This window comes from Lathamus discolor, chromosome Z (genome assembly GCF_037157495.1).
Source record: "Lathamus discolor isolate bLatDis1 chromosome Z, bLatDis1.hap1, whole genome shotgun sequence".
Taxonomy (NCBI): Eukaryota; Metazoa; Chordata; class Aves; order Psittaciformes; family Psittacidae; genus Lathamus; species Lathamus discolor.
The window spans coordinates 33,698,062-33,722,893 of NC_088909.1; the positions used below are offsets into that span (position 1 = coordinate 33,698,062).

General features: G+C 39.4%; 1 protein-coding gene across 1 annotated transcript in view; it reads right to left on the bottom strand.

Moving 5' to 3' along the window:
• The window catches only part of VCAN (versican), a 108,643-nt gene that overhangs the window by 79,079 nt on the left and 4,732 nt on the right, over positions 1-24,832 (bottom strand). The window contains exons 2-5 of the mRNA XM_065661467.1: positions 19,366-19,441; positions 12,994-13,365; positions 1,245-1,419; positions 1,006-1,133 (exon numbers count right to left, since the gene is read on the bottom strand). Of these exons, the coding sequence (XP_065517539.1) occupies positions 1,006-1,133; positions 1,245-1,419; positions 12,994-13,365; positions 19,366-19,435 (745 nt within the window). The 5' untranslated portion in view covers positions 19,436-19,441. The remainder of the gene's footprint in view (positions 1-1,005; positions 1,134-1,244; positions 1,420-12,993; positions 13,366-19,365; positions 19,442-24,832) is intronic.

The window sequence follows — 24,832 nt, forward strand, 5'->3', positions numbered from 1 at the left end:
GATTAAAAAAAAAAAAAAAAAAAAAAAAAAAGGCACAGGAATGGCCATTTCTACATTTATATTTTAAGTATACATATTTAACTAGTTATAGTAATGTCTAAGCGTAAGGGTTTCTGGTGTCTGGAACATCTCCATAAGCTCACTGAAAGGTACATTTAAATTCACTTCCTGAAGAGAGATTATAAGAAACAATTACAACATCACACCTGTGATACAGAGATTTGTGCATGCTAGAATTGCCCAATCACTGAAAATAGTACTATATATTTCTTCTTACCATCAAACTGATCACCGAACCTAACCATGGATGACAAGTTACTGTGTGGTTCACAATATGATCCATGATGCAAGGTCATCATGTGGCAGAATCATAATCACTCTGCTGCATTAGAGCCATTTAATTAGCAGCTGTTGCAAAGACTAACTAAAGAAGATCCAGATTCTTCACTGGAAAGTTCTTGCTTGATTGTTTCTTTTTGATGTTGAGATATCCCCTTTTTAATTAAATATTATTAAATTTGGATTGTAATTAAATATCTGTCTAATTTTATGCCATGGACACATAAAAACTTTAATTGCATACTTTATGAGTTATAATACAGTTAGCACAAGTACTATATCTATCTTGATATGTATATCGATATATATACACTATATATATCTTGATACATATAGTGTATATAGTTTCTCAAACTTTAAATGTGTTTCTTTGAAAAAGCTTTCATAACATTCAAAAAACAAGATGCTTCAACAGAAACTTTCGTAAGACCCACTGCACTAACTAGAGCAGCTTTAAACCTGTCTTTTTGTAGACTCCACATCTGCCTTTAATCAAAACCTGCTAGACAACAAATTATATGTTCACTTCATTCAACAATTCTCTTCAGATTCAAAACGGCCAAAAACTTATTTTACACTGAATTTCGTATTTCTTTGCCTTTCCACATCAGAATCTCTAGTCATTTTTAAATTTTGCAGTGCATAGTAAATATGGGCTTATCTTACCTTCCATGTGTTCAACGTAGCAGTACACATCATAAGTTTCATTAGGAAAACGGCGTCCATATGTTCTGACTCCTTTCTTTCCCATTTTATCTCCAAAGCAGCCAATTCTTGGATGTCTAATAGGGTACCTGAAATGCAACATGCTCATATTTGTTATGATAATTCAGCATTTTAAGTCTGTACAAGCTAAGCATATTGATTTTGAGAAACAGTGTCAAGTGGCCTGTTAAATGTCTCACCTAACAGTCTGGTCAGACAACCAGCCAGCATCACATTGCTCAAATCCATCTTCGTAGGCTGCTTTCAGTTGTTCTGGGCTTGCTATGACAGCACCATTGTCCAGACAAGTCTGCTGAGCTTGTGTAAAATTCAGAGTATACCTGCTGGTTGCAGCACGATAGTGAAATACAACACCTGAAAAGGCAAAACCCTTATGTTAGGGACACATTTTGCATTGTTTCTGCAACTATCATCATCTGTAACTTTACCTAGGTATTCTTACAATGCTGAAAACAGATGGGTAGAATAAAAATAGCAAAAGGCTGAGATATGTTATCATATAAGTGATGTCCCTCCCTCTAGTGGCTGGCACCAGTAACTCTATAATACCTTATTCTATTAATAGTGAGTGAAATTATATTCATAGAATCACAGAATAGAATAGTTAGGGCTTGAAAGGACCTCAAGATCATCTAGTTCCAACCCCCCTGCCATGGGCAGGGACACCTCCCACTAAACCATCCCACCCAAGGCTTCGTCCAACTTGGCCTTGAACGCTGTAGATGTACAAAAAAGGTTACTGAACCATACATGTATTTTCACTCCTGTATTACATAAAATGGTGATTTAAAGGGGGAATGAATGCTAAAATCTGTCAATGTCATCACACAGTTACCCAGACACCTCCAGTTCCAAGTGCCGGTCAGCTAATTGCACTGCAGGCAGTTTACGCCGACATTGCTATCTGACATGTTGGCTTATTGGCTTATATGGCACATCCAACTGTGAGTCAAACTGCGTGACCCAACAAGACTAAGGACATCTAGACGTCAGAAAAAGCAGGCTTAAAAATAGGCTTTCCAAAGTAGTCAGCTGCTGTTAACAGCACGCAGGAATGACAACAGGGAATGGGGGATCCCTGAGTGCCTGAGGTCTGCTAGCTGCACTGAGACATGCAACCAACCTGAACACCAAAATAATTGTACTTTTTGATGCTGATTTGTTAATAGGTGATGTCCCAGATGCCTGCTCCTATGCATCAAAGCCTACTACAAACATAACATTTATAAATACATGGCTGCTCTTGATCAAGTTTTCACAACTGTCTTTTCCTGCAAACACTACAAACGACACAGACAAAACAAAGTTTGTTTTTATTTGGGACCTTTCTGGTTCTGGAAAGAATCTCAACAACTTGCGGAGTTACTTGAGCACATCAGACATTTGGAGCTTGAAGCCTAGAGTTAAGATGGTTTTAGTTAAGACAGAATCTGCAAGATGGTTTTAGTTAAGACAGGATCTGCCCAGAAGCTACACTTTGTTTTCTATCTACATATATCCCACTGAACTCAGCAACAGCTGCACATGCACACCTAAAACCATAAAGGGCACAGACTCCTAAGTGGCAGAAAACAGATATTCCACCTGGCAAAATCACTCCTATATTGTGTCTTTTAAAGTTTAGCATCAAAAGGATGTCCCTTGATCTCTAAAAAAAAAAAAAAAAAATTCAACCTCATTTATTGCACTTTAAATGCTTCAGAAGCATTGCAGCATCATAGAACATTACAGAACATAATGCCACTGCAAAGAATGGCTACAAAGCAAGAGAAATAAACCATAAAATGCTCATTTTCTCTGCTGATTTTATTGGAGTACTTAATGATGAAGAAATAACATATGGTAATACAGCTTGGGAAAACGGTGACAACAAGTCCTTGTTATTAGAATGTTGTTGAAAGATGGAAGAAGTCTGCTAATTTACAAGTAAACAGAAATACAGGTAACAATAAAATGTTGATTCAAGGGCTTCCAACATAAATACTTTTTCTCATGCAGGCAAATTCAGTCAAGTTTTGCCAACTGTCAAAGGTCTGGATATGGCCAATAAATTGAAAATACATATTTTTGTTCTTGTCATGATTCAGTAAGGAAGTTTCTGAAATTAGAATAGAATACATTATCTGAAAACTAATCATAGGCAGACCTCAATCGTCATCTGTTTTATCAAATCTATCAAAAAACAGGAACTGGAAGAGGAAACACTGGGATTCCCCGTATTTCCTTATTTAATATGGAGTCATACAGCAGCTGCAGCCTCTAACTGGAAGCTTACAGACCACTAATGTCCCCATAAAATGCCATTTCAGACCACTGACAGAATCCATTACAATTGGTACTTCTTCCAAGAATAGTGTAATTTTAGCTTCAAAAGGACCCAACCATTGTTTAGCAAAAGTGACAAGTGAAGAATACACCCTGAAAAATTATGGTTATGTTAAATATAGTTAAATTAAAGATACCAGGTGCCTGAAATTCAGTCATCAGGACTGTTAGATTGCTAGTTTTGTTCACTTTGTTATTTGCCCAAGGCACCATGACACTGTTCCGAACAATTTGCAGGCAGACTTCAGGAGCAAGCAAAGACCAGGATCAGCTTCCAGTGGGCATCTGCAGGTGTGCTGAAAGGCAAACGAGCATAACAGCATGGAGGGGGCCACACTGCTTCAGACAGCCTCAATGTCAAAGCACAGCCTCAAGCACGTTTTCTTGTTAATGTGGACTATCTGTACCAGGCTGGATTGAAAGGGAGTATCAGAGAGACAGCTTTACCTAGCTCCTATATCCCTTTACTCTGTTATAAGGCATCCCACATTGCCTAGTTAGGGCAAATTTACATATAATTTACACTGGATTAAGATGTGCAAAACTTTATTTTTATATATTTATTTATATGGGTTGTGTGTGCTTACACACATATTTTGGCTTTGTGTGCCCTAAACAACACAGTACTTGACCAGATGTCCAACATGCCTGTTGGACATATATATTGGACATGTGGCACATGTTGGACATATACAGAATTTAGTAAGATTGGTTGACACAATTAGCAAGTTACCTGCTGGTATAAATAAGCATTATTATTTTCATTGGTACAGTAGTGCATGAGTTCAGGTGACCTGCTTGGTGTTCTGGGTCCAGAAAAAAGAAATGGGTAAACTTTATAGGGCTTACAACAGAAGCAGATAAAACATCTACCCTGAATTAAAAGTATGAACCTATAATAATAATCATAACCTGGGTATCTGGCTTTACTACATGTTATTGTTGAAAATAGACAAACATCTTAAAAATTTTTTGGTAACATTGGTGTTTCTGTGGTATAAAATATTTAGAACTAACTCAGGGTCAAATCCTCAAGTATGTGAAGCAATTTATTGATTTCATTTGTGGTTTTAATCTTAATTAAAATGCATTTTACATTAGATTATTTGCCTCTTTTTTGTTGATTTTTTTTGTTGTTGTTGTGAGATTGCTTACCTGAAGTTATATGGTTCTAACTGGCCACAAGAGCAGAGTTTCCCAGTACAACTACAAAAAGTTTAATTAACTTAGTAGGAGATGGCAACATATTTCTCTGAACTTGTATTTTTTGTAAAGCTTCCTACTACTTAAATATATGAGCACATTCTCCACAACTATCTCAACTCTCACTTCTTCCACGTTAGAAACAACCACTGCCCTTCTTAGCTGGTGTATGTTTGGTATCCCTGTGATACCTCAGTAAGGCAAGACTAAAGAGTTAATGTCACTGGCAATTTAAAGTAGCTTTTGCAGTGCTGAGAATAGCCTTTGGTCATTTGTAAATCCTGGAAAGGAACTTGGAGAATGCTTTGTTCTCCTCACTCTGATCCAGAAGGTAAACTTCACCTATTCTTAAGAGTTGAAGGCTTTTCCATTTCCAGTGAGGAGCTAATGGACATAAAAGAGTCTCCAAGATGAATGAGAAGGAGGACATCAGTATGTATAAGCCTGTGCAACAGCTGCAATAATTAGAAGACCCCCTGGGGCTAAGAAGATTAAAGTGCAGGACTTTAATTGTTTCAGTTAGACAGAGAGAGAGGGGAAAAATCCATTGTCCAAGTTTTTGCACTTTAAAACATTCGTAAAAGCTTTTTTCCCCCCTTTGTCTATTTCCTCTCTGAATGAAAAGGCAAGAAAGGAGCTGTCCTAGGAACAAATAAAGCAACTGGAAAACAGACTACAACAGTATAATGTTGTCTCTGAACATCTGGCAAACAAAGTCAGTGTAATTACAGGAAGGAGTAACTGCCTCTGCAAGAAATAGCACTCACAGGAAAGTAATTTGTAGCATCCAAAATTCACTTCTGTCAGAGCAAAAGAGAATGTCTTTTAATCATTTATCTTTTAGACCAGAAAATGAAGTATTTCACTTTCAACAAACTAGGGTTTCCTGGTTCTGTGGTTTCACAGGCTTTTGGTTGCAACTTTGCTTTATTACTTGCCAGGATATTGTGCAGCAAAATGTCATGGAACTGCAGGTGAAGGGTTCTTGGTATAGCTAACAAATTACATTTATACAGAAATAACACTAGTTATTTCACTCCTGAGCTCACACTGCTGCAACATGAATTCTTGGTGTCACATAAACCCTGAATTTCAGAAGTTGTCTCACACAGCTGAGAAAATCTAAAGAGAAAATACTATGATGGTTGTGGTTGTTATTCTGATAATTTTTATGTTCAAGCCTTAGCTACTGAGATGCAGACCCATGAAATAACTCCCAACCCACTGCCAAAGCTACTACACAGTTTGGTGATCCTCTTCACTTTGAATGCAGAAGACAATTTACATTACAAATACATGCTAACATAAATGCTAAAAGACTGAGCACTGTATGAAAGGAAGCAAGAGGGCACAATTTTCAGCTTCCTGCATGAATAATTCATTTGTGTCCCTCATTTGAGGGTTTGCACCCATCTTCTGACCCCTGTCTTGGGCTTTGGCAACCTGAGAACAGGCTTGCTTTGCAGCAGCGGGAGCTCCCTTCCCAAACGCCTCCGGGAACTCCTCCTCGTGGGGAGAGAAAGTGCATACCAACCGCTCCGCTCTGCCAGTCCCAGTCCTCCTGCTCTCCAGGCACAGAGATCAACTCACACTGTGGTCTTCCACGCAAAATCTTTTGTGTGCACCCTCACAGAGCGATGCATGTGAGTGCAGGTGTATGCAAGCTCCTCTGACAAAGTTGATCCAGATAAGAAAACTGATTAATGTTGAGATTTATATGTATTTTTCTCAGAAAGATTACTTCTTCACTACACCTATATTAATCTCTGAATACACAGCAGGACCACCTGCCCCAGCCCGTTGCCTCTGCACTGCAACACCCTAGGTCACACAAGTGTTCATTGAGGCCAAGGCCACTTAAAATTAAAATCACTTAAAAAAAAACCAAACATAAAAATACACAGTCTCTTAGAACTATTCCCATACTTGTGGGTGGGCAAAAACATAAAACCAGTTTAGCCATTAGCACTGGTCTCTGCTTTAATATTCTGCATGTGAAGCCATGCCACGTGCTGCATGGACTGAAGGTCCTCCGTCTAGCTTGATGCAGAAATCCCACCAGCCTGCTCATTAGCTTACATTAGACATTCAAGGCCAGGCTGGATGTGATTCTGGGCAACCTGATCTAGTTGAAGATGTCCCTGCTCATTTCAGTGGGGTTGGACTAGATGACCTTTGAAGGTCCCTTTCAACCACATTACTCTGTAATTCTATGAGAGACGCAGCAGCCTGGTCTGAACATTTGCTTCCCTGTTTCTGTGCATCGTACATAGACACTGGGACTTTCTCATCCAGAAGTAATTTCCTTCACCCACCCTTTGATGGCTGCTACCCATTGTGCTCTCTCCTTCCCAGCCACAAAAGTCAGAGATTCCTTTGGGATCTATGATGCAGGAGAGTAAAACATGGGCTTAAAATGCAGCAGCCCACGTTATTGTCGTTAGCAAAGAAGTACAGAAGTTCAGCATTAAGAGGCAGTAAGGTTTCAGGATAGATAAATCTAAAAGATTACATAAAAGCATCTCTTCTAATGCAGAGATAATGAAGGGGAGTTATGGCTGTAGAGAGAACAAATCAATTAGGCTGTCAACACACAATCTCTCAGGGCTAACAGCACTAGTGAGTGGCAGCTTCCCACACTGCAAACAACTCCCATTTATTATCATTATAATGCTTGTAAGAAAGAAGAGCTTGCATAAAAATGAAAATGTGAATTACCATCTACTCTGCTTCCCTAATTGTGGCTTGTTTCCATTAACAAGGACACTATTTTAAGTCTAGGATTTTCTTTATTGTCTTTTTCGAAAAAGGGTAAGGACTAAAATAGTCTCTCAGGTTTGCAGCAAAGTCAAACACAACGTACCAAAATGCGACCCATGAAAACAGTGATCTCCCAAAACAACAGTAAGAAAAGGATAAAGTGCTCTTTAAAATATATTCACTAGCAAGGTATAAAAAAAAAAAAAAAAAGCAGCAAAACAGGAGGCATCCCGTTTGCTACTTTGATCTCTTTAAATCAAGTCATCTCCAAGGAGAATAGCAAAAAGTCAGCTTAAATGAGTGATTTTTTTTCTTTTTGATTACACTTGGTCATACACGCTATTTTTTATTGCCTAATATCATAGCAACACACAAAATGAGAATTTCATTAAATATGTTCCAGAATGAAGAGCACTGTTACATTGCATTTGTAGGTCAGCTTTTCACAACGCGTCTCAAAACTATCTTATATAAGTGGGATTTGTTATAAGCAGAAAGAGGAAATAAGCGTGGACAATAGCAATACTTTTATAAAATCCTCTCTGGTGTTCAACTTACCAAAGTCTGATTTGCCTGAAGGTTAGAAGTCTAGTCTAAACTAGTCATCCAAACCTCTCTGGTGACCAGGGATATGGATTGGCAGAGAGTATATTTCACCCAAGATTCTCATCAGAGGAACTGAAGGTAACACCAGCCTGTGCGTTCACTTAGACTAAGCAAGCGACCTTAAATTATCAAAGATGAAATAAATCCCACCCTCAATTCAGGTTTCCCAATTTCAGACCTGACATCCAAGTGAAGACTGTGAAACAGCACTAGGTAAATTATTAGCAGGCAAGTGTACACTTGGGGATAATCTTCAGAAGGTCATCAACCTCCACCTTGTTCCCAAGTGTTTCTACTGGGATATAGTGAAAACCCAAGAGTGAAAATCCAACAGTGCCCAAAAGCACCTTAAGGTGGGAAGGAAGTGGCAGTTCAGTGTTAACTACTGAGACAGGAAAACCATCTCTCAAGTACTTGAAGTCTCCTGAGACCTGACATTTTCAAGACACAGTGTTAAGGAAATTAATAAGAATAAAGACAAAATCATAGAATCATAGAATGGTTTGGGTTGGAAAGGACCTTAAGATCATCCAGTTCCAGCCCCTGTGCAATGGGCAAGGACACCTCTGATTAGACTATTGAATCATAGAATGGTTATGACATTCAGCATTCAAACACCGTGAGGTCAAGGACTCTTAACATAAAATAGTATGACTTGTGGGTTTAGTAACACCAAGAAAGGTCAGAATAAAACACTCAAAACACTGTAAGAATGGTGAAATTACAAGAACTGACGAAGGAAAAGTTGCTTCTGAGGAAAAGGAAAAATTTCAGAGGGACATGAAGGGAAGACAACACACAGAAGGAAAAATGAGTAATAATCATAGAATCATAGAATATAGAATCATAGAATAGTTAGGGTTGGAAAGGACCTCAAGATCATCTAGTTCCAACCCCCCTGCCATGGGCAGGGACACCTCACACTTCTCCATATTTCTCTTCTTGTAAGAAGTTGAAGCATATAACACTGGAATACTGTTAGATCCATTTTGAATGTAAAATATCTCTGAGAGGTCAATGTAATTACAGCAGCAACCAGTGTGTAAGGAAATAATTTCCCACTATTAGTATCAGAAAAGAAGGTATCTTTTGTGCCGAAACTGCCTCTGCATGAGCCTGTAGACCTGTCAGCACTAGTGCTGTCCCCTGCCTCAAGGGCCAGCACTGCAGTCGAATTAATGAGTGGGGAAGGCATCTGGCTGCCCTGAAACTTCCTGTGTGGGCTAAAATTAAGTGTTTCTCTCCCCCTTTTTACACTTTCAGCAGCAGTAAAATGAAAATAGTACCATATAGGGTACAGTTCAATCTAACCTCACTGACCTTAGAGGTGACACATGAAAAGAGCCAGATAACCCATGTGAATGTGTGCTCTTGCTTGATTTCAGGATTAATAAAGGCATATAGCACAGTACATAACATGCTCACTTGGAAAACCAAAAGAACTAGAATAAGTGACCCAGAATATCCTTCTAGTCCTACATTGCTCTGACTTTTCCCACATTAGATCCCCAGGACTGAACAAGCAACAGAGTCACAAACACAAACGCTTACTAAAAACAAGGCAGTTCAGATGTAGCTTTAGGTTCAGCAGTTTAAACAGTGTTAAAAGCAAATTATTTCACCTCTATCACACGCTACTGGTGCTCACACAGGTTAGCACTGCTCAGCAGATATAAGGTACCATGTTAAGCCACAGCATTCTGGTGATGCTTCTTATCTCCTCATGAACAGAATATAAGCAGCTGTTGATACTGAAGTGGTTGGCACAGGGTGTGCATATAATCAAAGGAAAAGCATACAATTATGGCAGTTACCAAGATCCTGCCATTCTTTAGAATGATTTTACCTGCCAAAAAAAAAGGCTGTAGTAGAAATATGCAATGTAGAGACAAAGGCAATGTGGGTGATTAAATACACAGATCTTCCTTGTGAATAATAACTAAATTATCCAGCTGTGGTCTAACATAAAGCCTCTGCCTCAGGAAGTTCACAGGTTACAAGTCTCTGAAAACAATGGAATACACAGGAAAAATGTTTATGTTTGCCCTTTGGTATCAGCCATGGCTGCTTTCATTAGAACAAGACACTGGGACAGACATTTTGTCTGAAATGATAAAGACACGAGTTTGGTTTTGGCCTAATCTCTGAGGAGCACAAATTACACAACAGTTAATTATATTTACGGCAAGGTAGGATTCAATGCTGAATCACTCAGTCAAAGCACTGAAATATGGGCTTGTCATGGTCAAAGGGGGAAGTTTTGCATTTACACTCTATCTTCTTGGTAAAGCTAGTATTTACACTGTTGTTAATAATATATAAATCTGAATTTTCTGAACTTCAGAAGTTCATCTGGCATGTAAAAATAGTAAATTAGCTAGATATTTACATGCAAATTAACAAATTTATCTGTTATGATAGCTACACAGAATAAAATAGACGCACAATAACACATATCTTCTGTGGACAGTCTTGGTCTTGAGGCTCAGGCCAAAAAAAAGGCATTAAAGGCATTACTGATTACTTTCAATGACTGATACCAGCTGTTCAGCTTGTACAGCTTAACCTGGGAAAAACTATGCTACAGAGAAGAAGACTCTTAGAAATCTTATTTTTCACTCACAATACATTCTATCACTGGTAAAATACAGTCATTTAATGCACAATGGGTTCAGCAGAGGTTTTATATTCCTAGCATACCTAAATGAAAGGATAGAAATAGCAATTACAGTGTTTTTTCTTCTCATTCAGGCTAGCTTGTTTATTCCCTTATTTGCAAAGGTTGATTTGAAAAACAAACAGCACAGCTGTCTAAACTTATCTACTAGGCTTCATTAATGCTGGAATATGCTTTTTGTTTGAAAGTTTCAAGTGAGGGAATGACTATGGAAAGAAATGGAAATACTGACAATAACTAGAACTCAGGTCCTGAATCGCTTTCAAAATATCCAAAAAAAACACCAGCATACAAAGCCTGTAAAGTTATTATGATAAAAAAAGAGCAATCTCACCTACTTCATGAGAATATTGCAGACAAAATTTGGCCCACTTCATTTGGCCGTTTTCAAGAAGTTTATTAAATTAGGCTTAACACACAGAACACTTTTGGCACTTAAACAGAAGAATGTTGCTCTCTAAAGCACTAGCAAAATTTCTTCTCATACCTAAATTACCCAATACAGGGCAATTTTGCAGAAGCTTCCTATCTTTAATAAGGCAATTCTGCTTCACTCCAGAGTTAAGCTGTGTGATCAAACAAGAATTACCTGAGCCAGAGCTGCCACTTTTTCGGCATACTTTCAACTGACTGAAATGCTAAAGCAACACACCTGCTCAGTCCTCAAGAGAGTGCTATACAGATACATTTTATGTTCCATTTGTGATAAACAAAAAACTTGCAGACTAGCAAAACTGGTGATAATTCTAGCACTACCTCATGGGTCATCCTGCAAGAACCTGCTCTACCCTGGAGAGCTGACCAAAGTGCAGTGCTGAACCAGGCTGGCCTTCAGCTCTGAGGTTACAAAAAGTATAGGTCCCTCCAGTTGTTATGACTTCGGGATGCAGATTCATAAAGACAACAGAATGGAAATAAATCATGTTTGGGACTAATACTTTGAGGGAGAGAGAGGGTGGTAGTGGTGGCGGTGGTGATTTTGTTTTAAAATAGAAGCTGTAATCACAAAAAACTAGAAAGCCTAACTGAAATGAGGGCAGAAGATTTGAGCAGCAACGTTCACATGAAATTCTTATGAATGTGACAAATGGCACTTGTTTACTTAATGCAGAAAATGGAGAATGGAGAGCACAAAATTACAGTCTAACAATGTTATTTTTCATTTTGGTCAAGATCTGGCCTTTTTGCCCTCCTGAAAAGAACAATTGCAGAAATAAAATGGAGTGTGTGGAATTTTTTTCAATTAAAAAAAAATAAAAAAAAATCTGATTATCTTATCTCGTCAGTGTTTTGCAGAAACACTAACTACAGAAGTCAAAGTATTGTCATAAATCATCACATATTTTATTGCAGTAAACATCTGCTGCTCCTGCAGTTACATATATACGTGTAGTCAAGGGAGCACTTGAAAAGGAGTAAGGAATGCCAGGTACGCTAGTTACTGAAAAGTAATGTATAAAACAGGATTTCTTTTGCTTTTGCCATTAGGACTAAAGAGTTTGTGAAGTTATAGAGACATTAATGGTTACATTAATTTATTGTATTTCCAAATTAAGACCACACCTTCAGAAGCTTTTGTTGAATCAATGCCAAAAGACTGCTCAAGTTAGCTTAAGCACATTGGAAGAACAATGCAGTATGAAACTCATCAAAAAAAATCTTAGCCAAAGCTGTAATTTCCAGCAGCCATTAATGTTTGTTTTGGGATTCAGTCACTTGAGTAAATACTGAACTTTCAAAAAAAACCTAAGTGCAAAGGAGTGCAAGACAGAGTCCAAACTAAGGCTCAGGGGAGCTGGTACATCCACACAGCACAGTGTTGTTCCAAGCACAGAGAGTAATTTGGGTCCAGATTTGGCATTTACATGGCACAGAGCCTGGGCTAATATGTCCTGCCTTTCAGCACAGTTTGTTAGCTCAGGCTCAGTGCCAAACTGACAGGGCTATAGAGCACCAGGCTCTGGACCAGTCTCAACACTGTACTTAATGTGCTATATAAGCAGGAGAGAAACACCTACAGCTCAGATGCTCCTTTTGCCACTTAGGTGCTTTTGAAAGTCCTGCCTCTTCTGTCTCTTTACATGTACACTTCACCCCCTCAGAGTTTTGGAGGCTATTTCGTTATAGCTATGGCAAGCAAACCGCTAGCACACGGAAAAACATAAGCAGCCACCTCCCTACTTGTTTTCCTGCAGTTTCTGCTATATGGGTTTCCTCCTATCTATCAAAGCTTTATTACTTGGACAAAAGAAACTCTTCCTTTGTGCTTGACGTTCCTAGTTATATGTTTAATTACTAACTTTTACTTTTTTAACTGGAATCATTTTTGACTACGAACAAGATAGACAAATCCTTACCCTCAACAGCCAGTGATACAATGTTTTGAGTGTCTTCGACTCCATACATAACATCACAGCGATACACTCCAGCATCACTTGCACGCAGCTTAGAGAAAGTCAGTGAAGCATCACCAGTCTCCTCTGAATGGGTTGGAACAGACACTCTGTCTTTGTAGCTTTGACCTATTTTGATGTTGCCATTCTGGGCCACCAGGACTGTGGTTTCTTTTGCATCTTTTCCACTTTTATCCAGTTCAACCTTTGACCATTTGATTCGAAGATACTCAGCTGCATAGCTGGAAGATATGGTGGGTGTGGTTGAAAAGAGGCATGGCAGGACTGAAGTTCCAGAGAGGGATCCCTTTATCATGGTGGCTTTTTCTGCTTTAACTAGAAAAAGGGGAGAGAAGGGGAGAAAGGAGAGAAAGGAAAAATCGCATTAGTGGAACAGCAAAATTGGAAGCAGATATAGTTATTTAACAATACAAGGCATGCAATAACCGAAATTCATGAACCCTGTCTGATTTGTAACAGGATTGATTAGTATAAGCTAAAAAAAGTTTGCGTCAATATCCTAGGCTGCTGATGGAGCCCTTTTGTGTTTGGGCAAATTTAATTCACTGTTCTCTGACTTATTCTCTCCATTTGTTATAGCCACCAAGTTACTGACCTTCTTAGAAAGAGTTTTGATATTTCAGATGACAGATGAACTGTAAGAGTCATGGAATTTTACTTCTTAGGAGGAAGACCACTGAGTTGAATGATGGTGACTTACCTCGTATCTATTGTTGGCCAAAAGCATGCATACAGGGGAGCTACTGACATTTACACTTTGCCTTACCTCACAGTAGCTTGTTCATTTGCTCCTGTCCTAAAAGTAAAAGCTAGCCCATGACTTTGCATGCGTGATAACCCTTACTCCATTATTCTTTCAAGAGTTAACTTTTTCTATTGCATACATGCTGAAACAAAAGCCTTTCCAGAGAGATCCTCCCACAGAGTCTTTCTTTTAAAATTATTTCCTTGTGGCCTCAGGGTCTTTAACACATTGCAGAAATAAAGTATTTTGGGATGTTAAGCAAAAAAGGAAGCAAAGCACACAGAAAGTCCCTACTTGGCTCAGACTTGACATGATAGGACCTTTATCATTTTTCATGACATTGCCAGCTGCAAACATTTTACAGTGAAATGTTTCCATCTGAGAATATCCTGAGGGGGAAGTTGACTACTGCTCATCTAACCTGTACACAGCAGCTCTCTGAAGAGAGGATTTCTGTTAGATTTACTTTTTTATGTTACATTATTTCATCACATATAACGGCTTAATGAAGATTAAAAACTGATGCACAACAGTATCTAACTTACCTCTTTCATTGTCCTGCACTCTAACATTTTTTGAAAGGTGGAACATGCTGACCCTAAATTTAGCTAGGCTTAGTAAAGTTTAGAAACACAGTAATTTAAAGTACCAGCCACCAGTGGAGTGATTCATTAAATATTGGACACTGACACATGAAAATTATCTAGCTATTTATCTATCATTACAAATATAATCTTTCCATAAAGACAAAAAGGTATGAGAAGAGAGAGAGAGAAGAAAAAAGAAGAGCAGGGAAAAAAGGAAAATTGCTCATTAGGTTGAATCTATACATAAAACAGAGGAAGACAAAAGGAGGTCCAATATAAAACTGAAGACTAGAGAATTCACAATGTTTGAAGACAAGCCTGCAGAAGTTAGTAGAGACTAAAGACTAGCTCAAAAGCTTTCACTGAATATACGTTTAAGTGAAAAAAAAATAAAATCTATTGACAGGTGGGTGGATTTTTAAGTTCACTAAGGAAATAAAAACTCAACTCACTGGGAATCAATTGATTGCTAAAAACCAGAAAGAACTGTTTTTACCCTAAAGATGTACAGTATGGAAACACCACTGCCTTTTGTATCACTTTCAGTTTCTTGAAACTTCACCAAGTTACAGTGGGGTAGAGATAAAGAAACAGAATGAACACTCACTCCTATCGGTTGCGATGGAATGAATGCCAAATTGCACAGGTGGGAGATTAAAATCAGTCTCAAAATATTTAGCATTTAGTATTTATTATGATCACTTGTCATCTTATATACATTACAGGAACTTCTTTAATGAAAAATGACCTAGTTATAATTATCCTGACTGACAGAATTTTAATGAACTTTTGAGAACACTGTTTCTGGTTATGAGTGATCTGGAATATCAGCACTAACCCTGAGGAAATTTCCTCTCTTTAAAATCTGCCTTCACATCAGCAGACTGAAATCCTTGGCAAACATCACATATGATCATGATATGCAAACTAGATCTAGCCTAAACTGGGGTACACCCCAGAACAGGAGACCATGTAGCTGTACACATGCCCATCTATGTGTAGAAAGCATTATAAAACACTATATAAAAGCACTTTTATTTTGACATGAAGAGTGGAAAAAGAGGGGAAAAAAAAAAAGAGGAGAAACTTTTCCCTATTGAAAAAAAATAATATTTGCCACTGAAACATAAAATTATGTGATGATCCTGAACAGCTCCAAAAAACTTGATTTCTTGCAGCAGTCTGAGTTAGTCAAGCAGAATTTACCGGCCAACACAGAAAGCATCAATATCTTCTATGAATCCATATTGCCCTTTTTTTAATTTAGCATTTTCTCAATGCTTACACCCAATGTTATGTCTCCTTTTCAACCACTATCAACGGTACGTGATAGACTATTCCTTAAAAGGGACATGGCAGGCAAAAATAGGAACAAAATGTTTTGTAACTCTTTGCAAACTGGAACACAAGCTGAGAAAAGCAGGCATTTGCCAACGTTGTTTTATACCATATCTTCATTTCATTATGCAGGACCTACAATACTTGTAATATCATGTACCCTTAAACAAAAGGATAGTTTTGAAATTACTCAGCTGGTTGGCACCAGCTTAGCATGTGAAGAACTTCTTGCTTGAGAACAAGATCTTTTTTCCCCTAGAATTTTTACATTTTTCTGTTGTAAATGTTGCAAAACTCTTAAAATAGAAGTCTAAAGAGGAAATATATCCCAAACAAACTAACAAAAAAAGCTATGACAGAATACCATAACATGCAGACATCACAGGCATACATACGTGTATTTTATAGCACATACAGAACATAAACATGATCAGATAAACTGATGTTTAAACTGGTATATTATTCATATACATTTGAAAAGACATTATCTCACTCTGCATTCTAGAGCATTTTTACTGTGTTTGGGATTAGAGGGCTTTCAAGAAAGCATACTCACTCATGGCATGACAAATAGTCACTTAAAACAAGTAAGATAAACTCCAACTTTAATCATAATCACAATGTCCAGCTAGCAAGCTAAAATATGTTAACAACAGCTAGCTCAAAATGAGTAAATGCCACACTAACAGTAGTTGCAAACCTTGCTCATGAACTTCCGTCACTGATCCTTCACATGAACCAGAGCAAACAGCAAAGGTCTTCCAGAGGGGCACACTCATGACCCCAGGAGCTTACACTGTATTTTCTGCTGCCTTCCTGACACACATATTCTGACAATTAAGTCTCAAAGAAACCACACAAATTCAGTCTCAATTTACCCTCAAATGAAAAAATACTTTTGTTGCTACAATCTAATGAGCATGCCATGCAAACGTGCTGGGTATTTATGAATGGGACCATTCACAAAGATGAGAGTGGAAAAGGAGGGAAAAAAAAGTCAGGAATAATGATTAGTGGTTCTAAATTAAGCTTCAGTTTTGTTATGACTTAACATTAAGACTCACTGACTCCAGGACTTACAGTTTAAAAATAACTGCTGATTTTGACAAATTTCCCACACGACCCTTGAAAGAAAAATTTTAAACTTTCAGAGCAATTTCACCTGAAAGCTTTTTAAAGGAAATATTGCAATACATCATATTGAAGTGACTGTGTGACTAAATTTAATTAAGTCAAATACACTGTGGGAATGCAAGCACGGGAATTTGTGTTTGATCAAATAATTCAAGGCTTCAATTTTATACTGAAATTCAGGATTAAAAAAAAATGAAACAAAATGTGTAACACTTAGAAGTGCAGACATACTTCTTTTTTTTTTTTTTTTTTTTTTTTTTACACAAAAGCTGTACTTGTAAGGAGTGTCTGTAATCTCGTAACACCAAACCTGAAAAATGTTAATACGCAAACTGACTGACACTTGTACAAAACAGAAAGGTATGAGTTGATCCCACAGACTCTATGGGATCAATCCTTGAAAAAGTTTTTCATCTTCATCTTCTTCACCATGGCCATACTTTGAACATATTTAAGACTCTGTATAGCAAAGTATGTCTCTTAACTTCAAAGCTCACAGTGTACTCTAGGAACATAAGGGTCTTCTGAATGTATTCCAGAAGATTCAGGCAAATAAGGACCAGTCACAACCTGGTCTATATTCCTGAGAAGCTTTTACCAGCATGCTCATATGGAACTTACTTAAGGACTAAAGATTCTACACTGGAGACTACACAAGCCATTTAAGAGGTGATAAAAGGTGGAGTAAGTCAGGGGACATCCAAAGTTGCCATCCCATTTTCTAGCACTTTAAGGATCCATCCCACTCCACTTCCAGTGATCCAGTCCCTGAATTCTGCCAGCACTAGCATTTGTGCAAGCCATTGAGTCAAAGGTCTGATCCAGTGGAAAAATAACCTTCAAGAAATCCCATATGCTCTTCCAGACAAGTCGCTTACCTGTTTCAGCTGGCCATATACCCACATAATTACTAGTGTCAGCACAAAGAAAAGCATGAAAACTAGCACCAGGGGATGGAAAAGGGGCAGGACTATCCCATCTAGTGCTGAAATGCATGTGCTATTAGACAGACCATGGAACTATGGCCTAAGTAAACATGAAGAGACTTTCAATAGCACCTTAGAGAAACATTAGGTTTAAATTTCTTGTCAGAATCCTTTGCCTTACTTATTCTAAGGAAGAGGTGATGGTAGGAAACAGTAATGCATGGTGCTCCCAACCTGATGTGGGAAAAAGCAAACAAAAAACAACACACTTCTTTTTAGTTGGCTCAACTAAGCACAGCAGTTGGTTACTGTGTTGAAAAGGGGGGGAAAAATTAGTGTGTTTGATTTTCCCAAAGGCTAAAGTCAGTTTGAGGAGTTTCGGGGGGGGGGGGGGGGGGGTGAGAACAAACAACAAACAAAACGAAAAAAAAACCACACAGAAGAAAGGGAGGGGTGGGAAATCAAGAAAAATCTTGCTTTGAGGCTTGGGAAAGCTATTATCCCAATTTTGTGAGTCTCAGCTGCAGTGGGGATCTCTTCCTTACTAAAGGTTTGACTCAAACCTTCAAATAGCCATGGCAAGCACACATGAATACATATTTTAGTGTTAGCATGTAACCGACAAAAGAAGCAGTAAGGACTCTTCCTTTCCACCCAAACCAAAGGCCAGCAGCTGCCCTACCATGTCCTTGCTACAGACCTCAGCACCCAAGGGACCTGCCACTCGGTTAGCCCATGGCAGACCCCAACAGGGGGCTGGCAGCCAGACTGCCTATTCCAGAGACATGTCCCCAGTTGCTCCTGGACAGATCACAGAGCAAAGCAGAAACTGGGGCTACTGGTTTCACCCTGAACACAGGATGCAAGTGGTGACCTATAGACCCAAAAGGCTGCTACGGCATGACATACATGAGCATACACACTGGGATCTGCCTGGGAGGTATGCCAAACCTGTATTCCTGTAGCTCAGAAGCTCCCCCTTTTCATTCACCACTTGCTAGGTCTCTTTCAGGAACCTGCTCTGCTCCTGTGCTGCTGGCACTGTCCCCTCTGTGGCACCAGGCTGAAGCTCCCATGGAAGGTGTCGGCCCCCACTAAATTTCAGCTTCCCACCACCCCCCAACTCATCTAGTCTAAGGAGATTCTTGGTGGATGATGGAAAACGAAGGCACAAGGCAGTTTGGCGAACAGGTCCCACATTTCAGAAACACAAGTAAAAGGATTAAAATGCATTCTTGAATATTTGGAGAAAGCAATCTATTTTGCTTTACACAATGTAATCCTATGTCACTTTATTTTTACTTGAATTGTAGTAACAACACTTAAAAATCTTGAGGAGACACCAGACAGTTATGTAAAACCTTGTCAAAAACATGCCCACACACCAAGAGTTTTCCAAGTATATCAGTATGGAAAAGAAGAGAACACAAAGTCAGTTGCACAGTGCAGCAAAAAAGAGTGGCAGAGGAAAGGCCAGACACTGAATCTCCTGAGTTTTGGCTATTTGCCACATCCTGGAAAATACCCTACTGATCAGACCACTAAAAGAGATTTGAATAAATGGTTCTATGTAAAACAGACTTACCTTTATGTAGCATACACGTTATAACTAACGTAGAGTACATCCATAAGATAGTTTTTATACTTAACAACATCTTGACCTACAAATAAAGAACAAAGACATAGTTAATATTGTATTGTGTCCTTACCAAGCATTATAACTCAGTTCCTCAGTATTTGTCACTGATATTAAAATCATTCATCTTCTTAAACAGAAGTTCATTGGGACAGAGAATAATTCTTAATATATTGATCTTCTGCCATTTTATTCACTGTTTATAATTTATTCCCATATAGTGGTGGCAATGTATGAGTACAACCTGATTATTTTTTCCTGATGTGGTGTTACCAGTTCAGATCCAAGCTCTGGGTAGTTATATGTCTGTCACACAAATTACCCTGTCATTTGTCAAGAGCTAACAACCTGGTTCATGTCAGAAGGGATTCCCCATGACAAACTTCTCATGAATTTCGATGGTGAGTTGACATCCACAGTATGACCCTTCCCACTGAAAGCTGACAGATAACTTCCTGCTATCAAGATTTCTGCTTATAATATTTTACGGTAGAAAATTGTTAAAATGACAATGTGTGCCTGTCAAATACAAATTCATAATGTGTTTCAGGTTATCGAATCCAAAGTGACATTCAGACATGCCAGTTCTCTTTGGGTTTGCTTCTCACTTCCTTTAGAGGCTCCACCTTCTAACAGCTGAAGAGTTCTCCATGTGTATCATATGTACGTAACAATATCTTGAATGTTCGTAACAGTGTATCTTCATTTTTATTCCAGTTCTTAGTTACATATGTTGAATCTGTAAATATCCTGAAAATTTCAGTACGCTAACAAAAGCATTGCAAGTCCTATAAACGTCAACTACTGTAAGGGGTTTATAAATAGTCCCTCTTCCACATAGTTACACATATGTATTATCTAGTCAGCATAAAAAATTACTTTCAGCAATAGTCTGTCAAACACTACCATTGAAACCTTATCACAAAATCTTGAGTTCCCTGATATTGCTGTTAAAATAACCTACTTAATTTCTTTACATGGGCCACTAAACTGAGCCGATATTTTTTTCCCTATCCAAAAGATTGCAGCTGAACAGCTTTAAGGAACAGCAAAACAGACATTTAGTAGATAGATGTCTGTTATAACCATGAAACTTGTAGTGCACATATATATTTTTTAGCATTGCAGTTCTTTAGTACTTACATATAATTCTTTAGGGTTAAAACATTACTAATACTTTCAAAAACCTCAGCAGGCTGTACTGAACCTGATAGAAAGACACACAGAGAAACATCTTTAGAAAACTACTGGTGACGTGTTCAACCTCAGGAAAATTTTCTCCCCAGCTTACAGCTGCAGTCCAAACTTCACATGAGTCTGTGTGAATTGGCATTTATCCTGTAATGGCTGAACAGCTCAGAAAAGATGCACAACATCTCAAACCAAGCCTTTGCAATGAGACAATCTCTAACATAACAGCATCATGTTAAAAATTCCCACCCAAAAGGGCAGAAAACCCAAGAGCTTTTCATTTGCTATACATGGATGGCCAGAGCCGGCCAGTTGCACTGGGAAACATATGCTGCAACCTATTCCCAGGGCGTGGAGGGAAGAATACAGCTGCTTTCTGTAGAGCAGACTGCACGTTGCCAAAGACGCCCCAGTTCTCCTTCGGCATTCAACAGAGCTGAGTGTATAATGTGATATCACTTATTTTGCAATACTAACTTAGTGGAATTCGCACTTATTATGACAGAGTCCCAAACAAGAACGGAGACTTCTTTGACTTCATTCAGTTTGAGCCACATCTGCTATAAAACTTTTTCTGAAGACTCTAACACATGCCCTTAACACCAGCCAGACAGAGTTTTCTCTCTCTCTACACTTACACAGGCCAAGCTGCAGGTGGAGAAAACTAAAGTGTCCATTTTTTAACTGTGAAAATCTATACTGTGCCCTGATACATTATATATGCCTTGCAAGAAGGTTGTTACAAGTGAGGAGGTAGCACAAGAGCTGCAGACACTGAAGTCTTTTTAATGCAAAGGACCAGCTCTAAAATGCAGTCACGTGATTGCATTTCAAATAATCCTCTTTATTACACAACATTTAAAAAAAAAGAAAAAGAGAGGTCATGCTGAGACTACACATGTGCACAGACCAGAAGGGCCTTCAAGCAAACTTTTATCCTGAAACTGGTTTAAGCCTCAAGGACCAAATCCACAGCCAACTAGGTCCTTCAGTAACACAAGCACCCTGAAGAGAACACAAAAAGATCAACAGCCTACTCCCTTCAAAGGCAGTATATGCTGGACCTGCCTGCCAGACAGTGCTCTGCTCTGGCCCCTCTGAAAGCAGGGTGGCTCCAGACCTTCCTTTGAGGTACTCTGCCCACATGTGTTTTCCATGCGTCACACACTGGCTACATCAACAGCCAAACAAAGATCTAGAACAAACTGTTTATGAGTTTAGATTTTCATGTTTACCCATATGCTTGATCTCTTTCCTCCTCCAGAAGCTGAACTTGGCTTTTGGGACTAGAAACAAGGGGGTCATAGAAAAAGAAAAGAGGATTTCCTTTTCCCTGAAAGATGGGTATGCTGCACCTAAACAGGGCTGGCTGGGTGTTGAGACCACTGCACTGGCCCTGACCAGGAGTACCTGCATACTTGGCACATGCCAATTGGAGGCCTACTGCCCTCAGAAGCTCACTGCTATACAGTCATGGCAAGAGGTGGTGTAACTGCTTCCACATTTGGGAAGAAGACAAACTCTACTGCTACGCGCAGAACCAGCTGAGAGCTCTAGAATCATAGAATCAACTAGGTTGGAAAAGAGGTTTATAGTCATCAAGTCCAAAGAAGTGGGTTTGAGTGGACTAGAAGCAAGCTTCTGCCTTACTACATGTCCAGAGTACAGGGAATATCTCACATTCCCATTCCTCTTTGTCCACAGACACAGAGCTCTGATCCTCCAACATCATGTTGGTGACTGCATTACAAATGCAATCCGAGGGACCCTCACATCTTCAGCTTTGAGTCACTAAGCATAACACATACAGCCACAATGAAACATGAAAATACAAATACAACTGCAGAAGGGCAATTTCCAAAATATCCTGTGACTGCTGAATTCAACCATGGCCACAGGAAAGCGCATTCATGGCTGTAATGGCTACTTAGCCTTTTACTGAATAGTGCAGGAATTATGCTTGCTGCACTAAGAACCTGGATAGCCCAAAGAGGAAAAATGGCACACTTTAAGCATGGAGCTTAGTGTAAGACATCTGTCAAAAATCCCCACCTGACTCTCAGAACGTCATCTCTCAACCTTTCATTTTTCTAAATCTCCTCTAACCGAAGGTGTTTACTCAAGCAATGAAAAATGTTGGGAGAAAGGTCTGATTTTCTGCCCTTAGGAAACACAAGCAGCAGTTCTCATGCAGGTCTCCAGGCATGAGGGTTTTTACACCCCAGGTCTTTGGTGAAATCCCATAAACAGTTGCTGAGTGCTATTCCACTACAGCTGCCAGAATTAAATGTGCAATTACCCTTGCCACCACCTCCAAACAACAGTGTGCAGATCACAATGGTGGTACCTTGCTCAGCAGCCCAGGTCAGTCTAGCTCCAGAGAGGGGACTTGTTCAGCCTGGAGAAAAGAAGACTTAGGGGAGACCTTTTAACAGTCTTCCAGTATCTAAAAAGGTACTGGAGAGGGGCTTTTATACAAGGTGGTGTAGGGACAGAACAAGGGGGAATGGCTTTAACCCAACAGAGAGGAGATTGAGATGAGCTCTTAGGCAGAAGTTCTTCCCCATGAGGACAGTGAGGCCCTGGCACAGGTTGCCCAGAGAAGCTGTGGCTGCCCCATCCCTGGCAGTGTTCAAGGCCAGGCTGGACGGGGCTTGGAGCAACCTGGTCTAGTGGAAGATATCCCTGCCCAAGGGAGGGGGTGGAACTGGATGAGCTTTAATGTCCCTTCCAACCCAAACCAGTCTGGGATTCTATGACTGTGTGAAAGCAGAGCTCTGGTACCAGCAATTCCCCTCAAGAGGCGCTGGCAAGGCAGAGACTGCTGCTCCCACCTAGCACCCGCGTGCCCATTCAGTGCTGCCCACATTTGCAGGCCACCACTGACAGATATGACTGCTCCTGCTTTCTCCCCTTTTGCTGGCAGGGGCTGCAGCTGACTGCTTCCTTGTAGCCTCCTGAGAAAAAACCCTGATCTAAAATGGGTTTGTATTTCCCATTCCCACCCTCTACAGTTGGCAAAAGCCTCTGCTGGCTGCCTGCCATACTGTCCCTAAATCCATCGTAATTAGCCAAAATCCTTCTAACCATACCAGTTCCCCCACACACACCTTTGGTGTCACTGCACCAAGAGTAAGAGAAAACCATAATACTATGGACACAGTATGAAAATCCTGCCAACTCAAGACTGCAAGACTTGAGTAAGTGTTTAATTTCCATCTTCTGTTAAAAAAAAGTATCTCACTTAATGTGACTGAACTTGCGTTTTCTGATGGCTGGTTTCCAATTAGACTGATCCATTTTACTAGGAGCTACTACAGGCAGACTAATCTACAGGAACTGCACTGCATTTTTAAACTGGATGTAACCCTGAGCACAGAGTAATTTAATCAAAAAGATGTCAAGTTCTTGACAAACTTCACATCTTTAAGAACTAGCAGCATAGGTTGCCTCTGTGTGGAGGGAGCAGGGCTTCTGTTTTTGTAGACACTGCTATCTTCCCTTACCACAGCAAAAACTCACAGGAACAATAAGTTCTGATGAAACTCTAGCTCGTGTTTAGTTTACAGTGTAAGCTTGATCTCACACCAATGCTATTTTAATGCAACCAGATGAGAGTACATCATGTCTCTCTGTTTTAAACTCCAGGTTAAGACAGAATGAATTGTCCTGGTGAGAAATGGATTAAGAACTACCATTTCAAAACTATTTCCAGCTTCTCAGAAGTTGGGACAATGAGAAATTAGCTACTTCCACAGAGGTGACACTGCCTTTGAAAGCTGCAGCTTCTCAAGTCACACTGAGACCGATTTAATACATGTGCTGCAGCTGTACTGTGAAAGCCGGCCCATGTTCCTTAAACACATGAAAAGGATTGATCCTTGCTGCCTCAATATAGTGAAAGTCAGGCTCACACTGAAGAATTTAAAATAAAAAAAATTAAGGGGGGGGGGAAATCCTAACACAACGTGGCACTAGAGAAGTTAACCGAGGTTGCTGCTACTACTAATGGGTACAGCAGTAAATTACACAGCTCCTCAGTGAAACACTGAGCTAAAGTGACCAGTCCCAGACTCAGCACACCTCTTGGTACCTTCCAAGCTCTGCCTGAAACCTTCATCGCTGCTACCCTTTCTCAAACATACACAGTCTGCACTTTACTTTGCCTTTTATCCTTCAATACATCTGACTGTTAATTGTTGGTATGTACCAACCTCACAGCGAG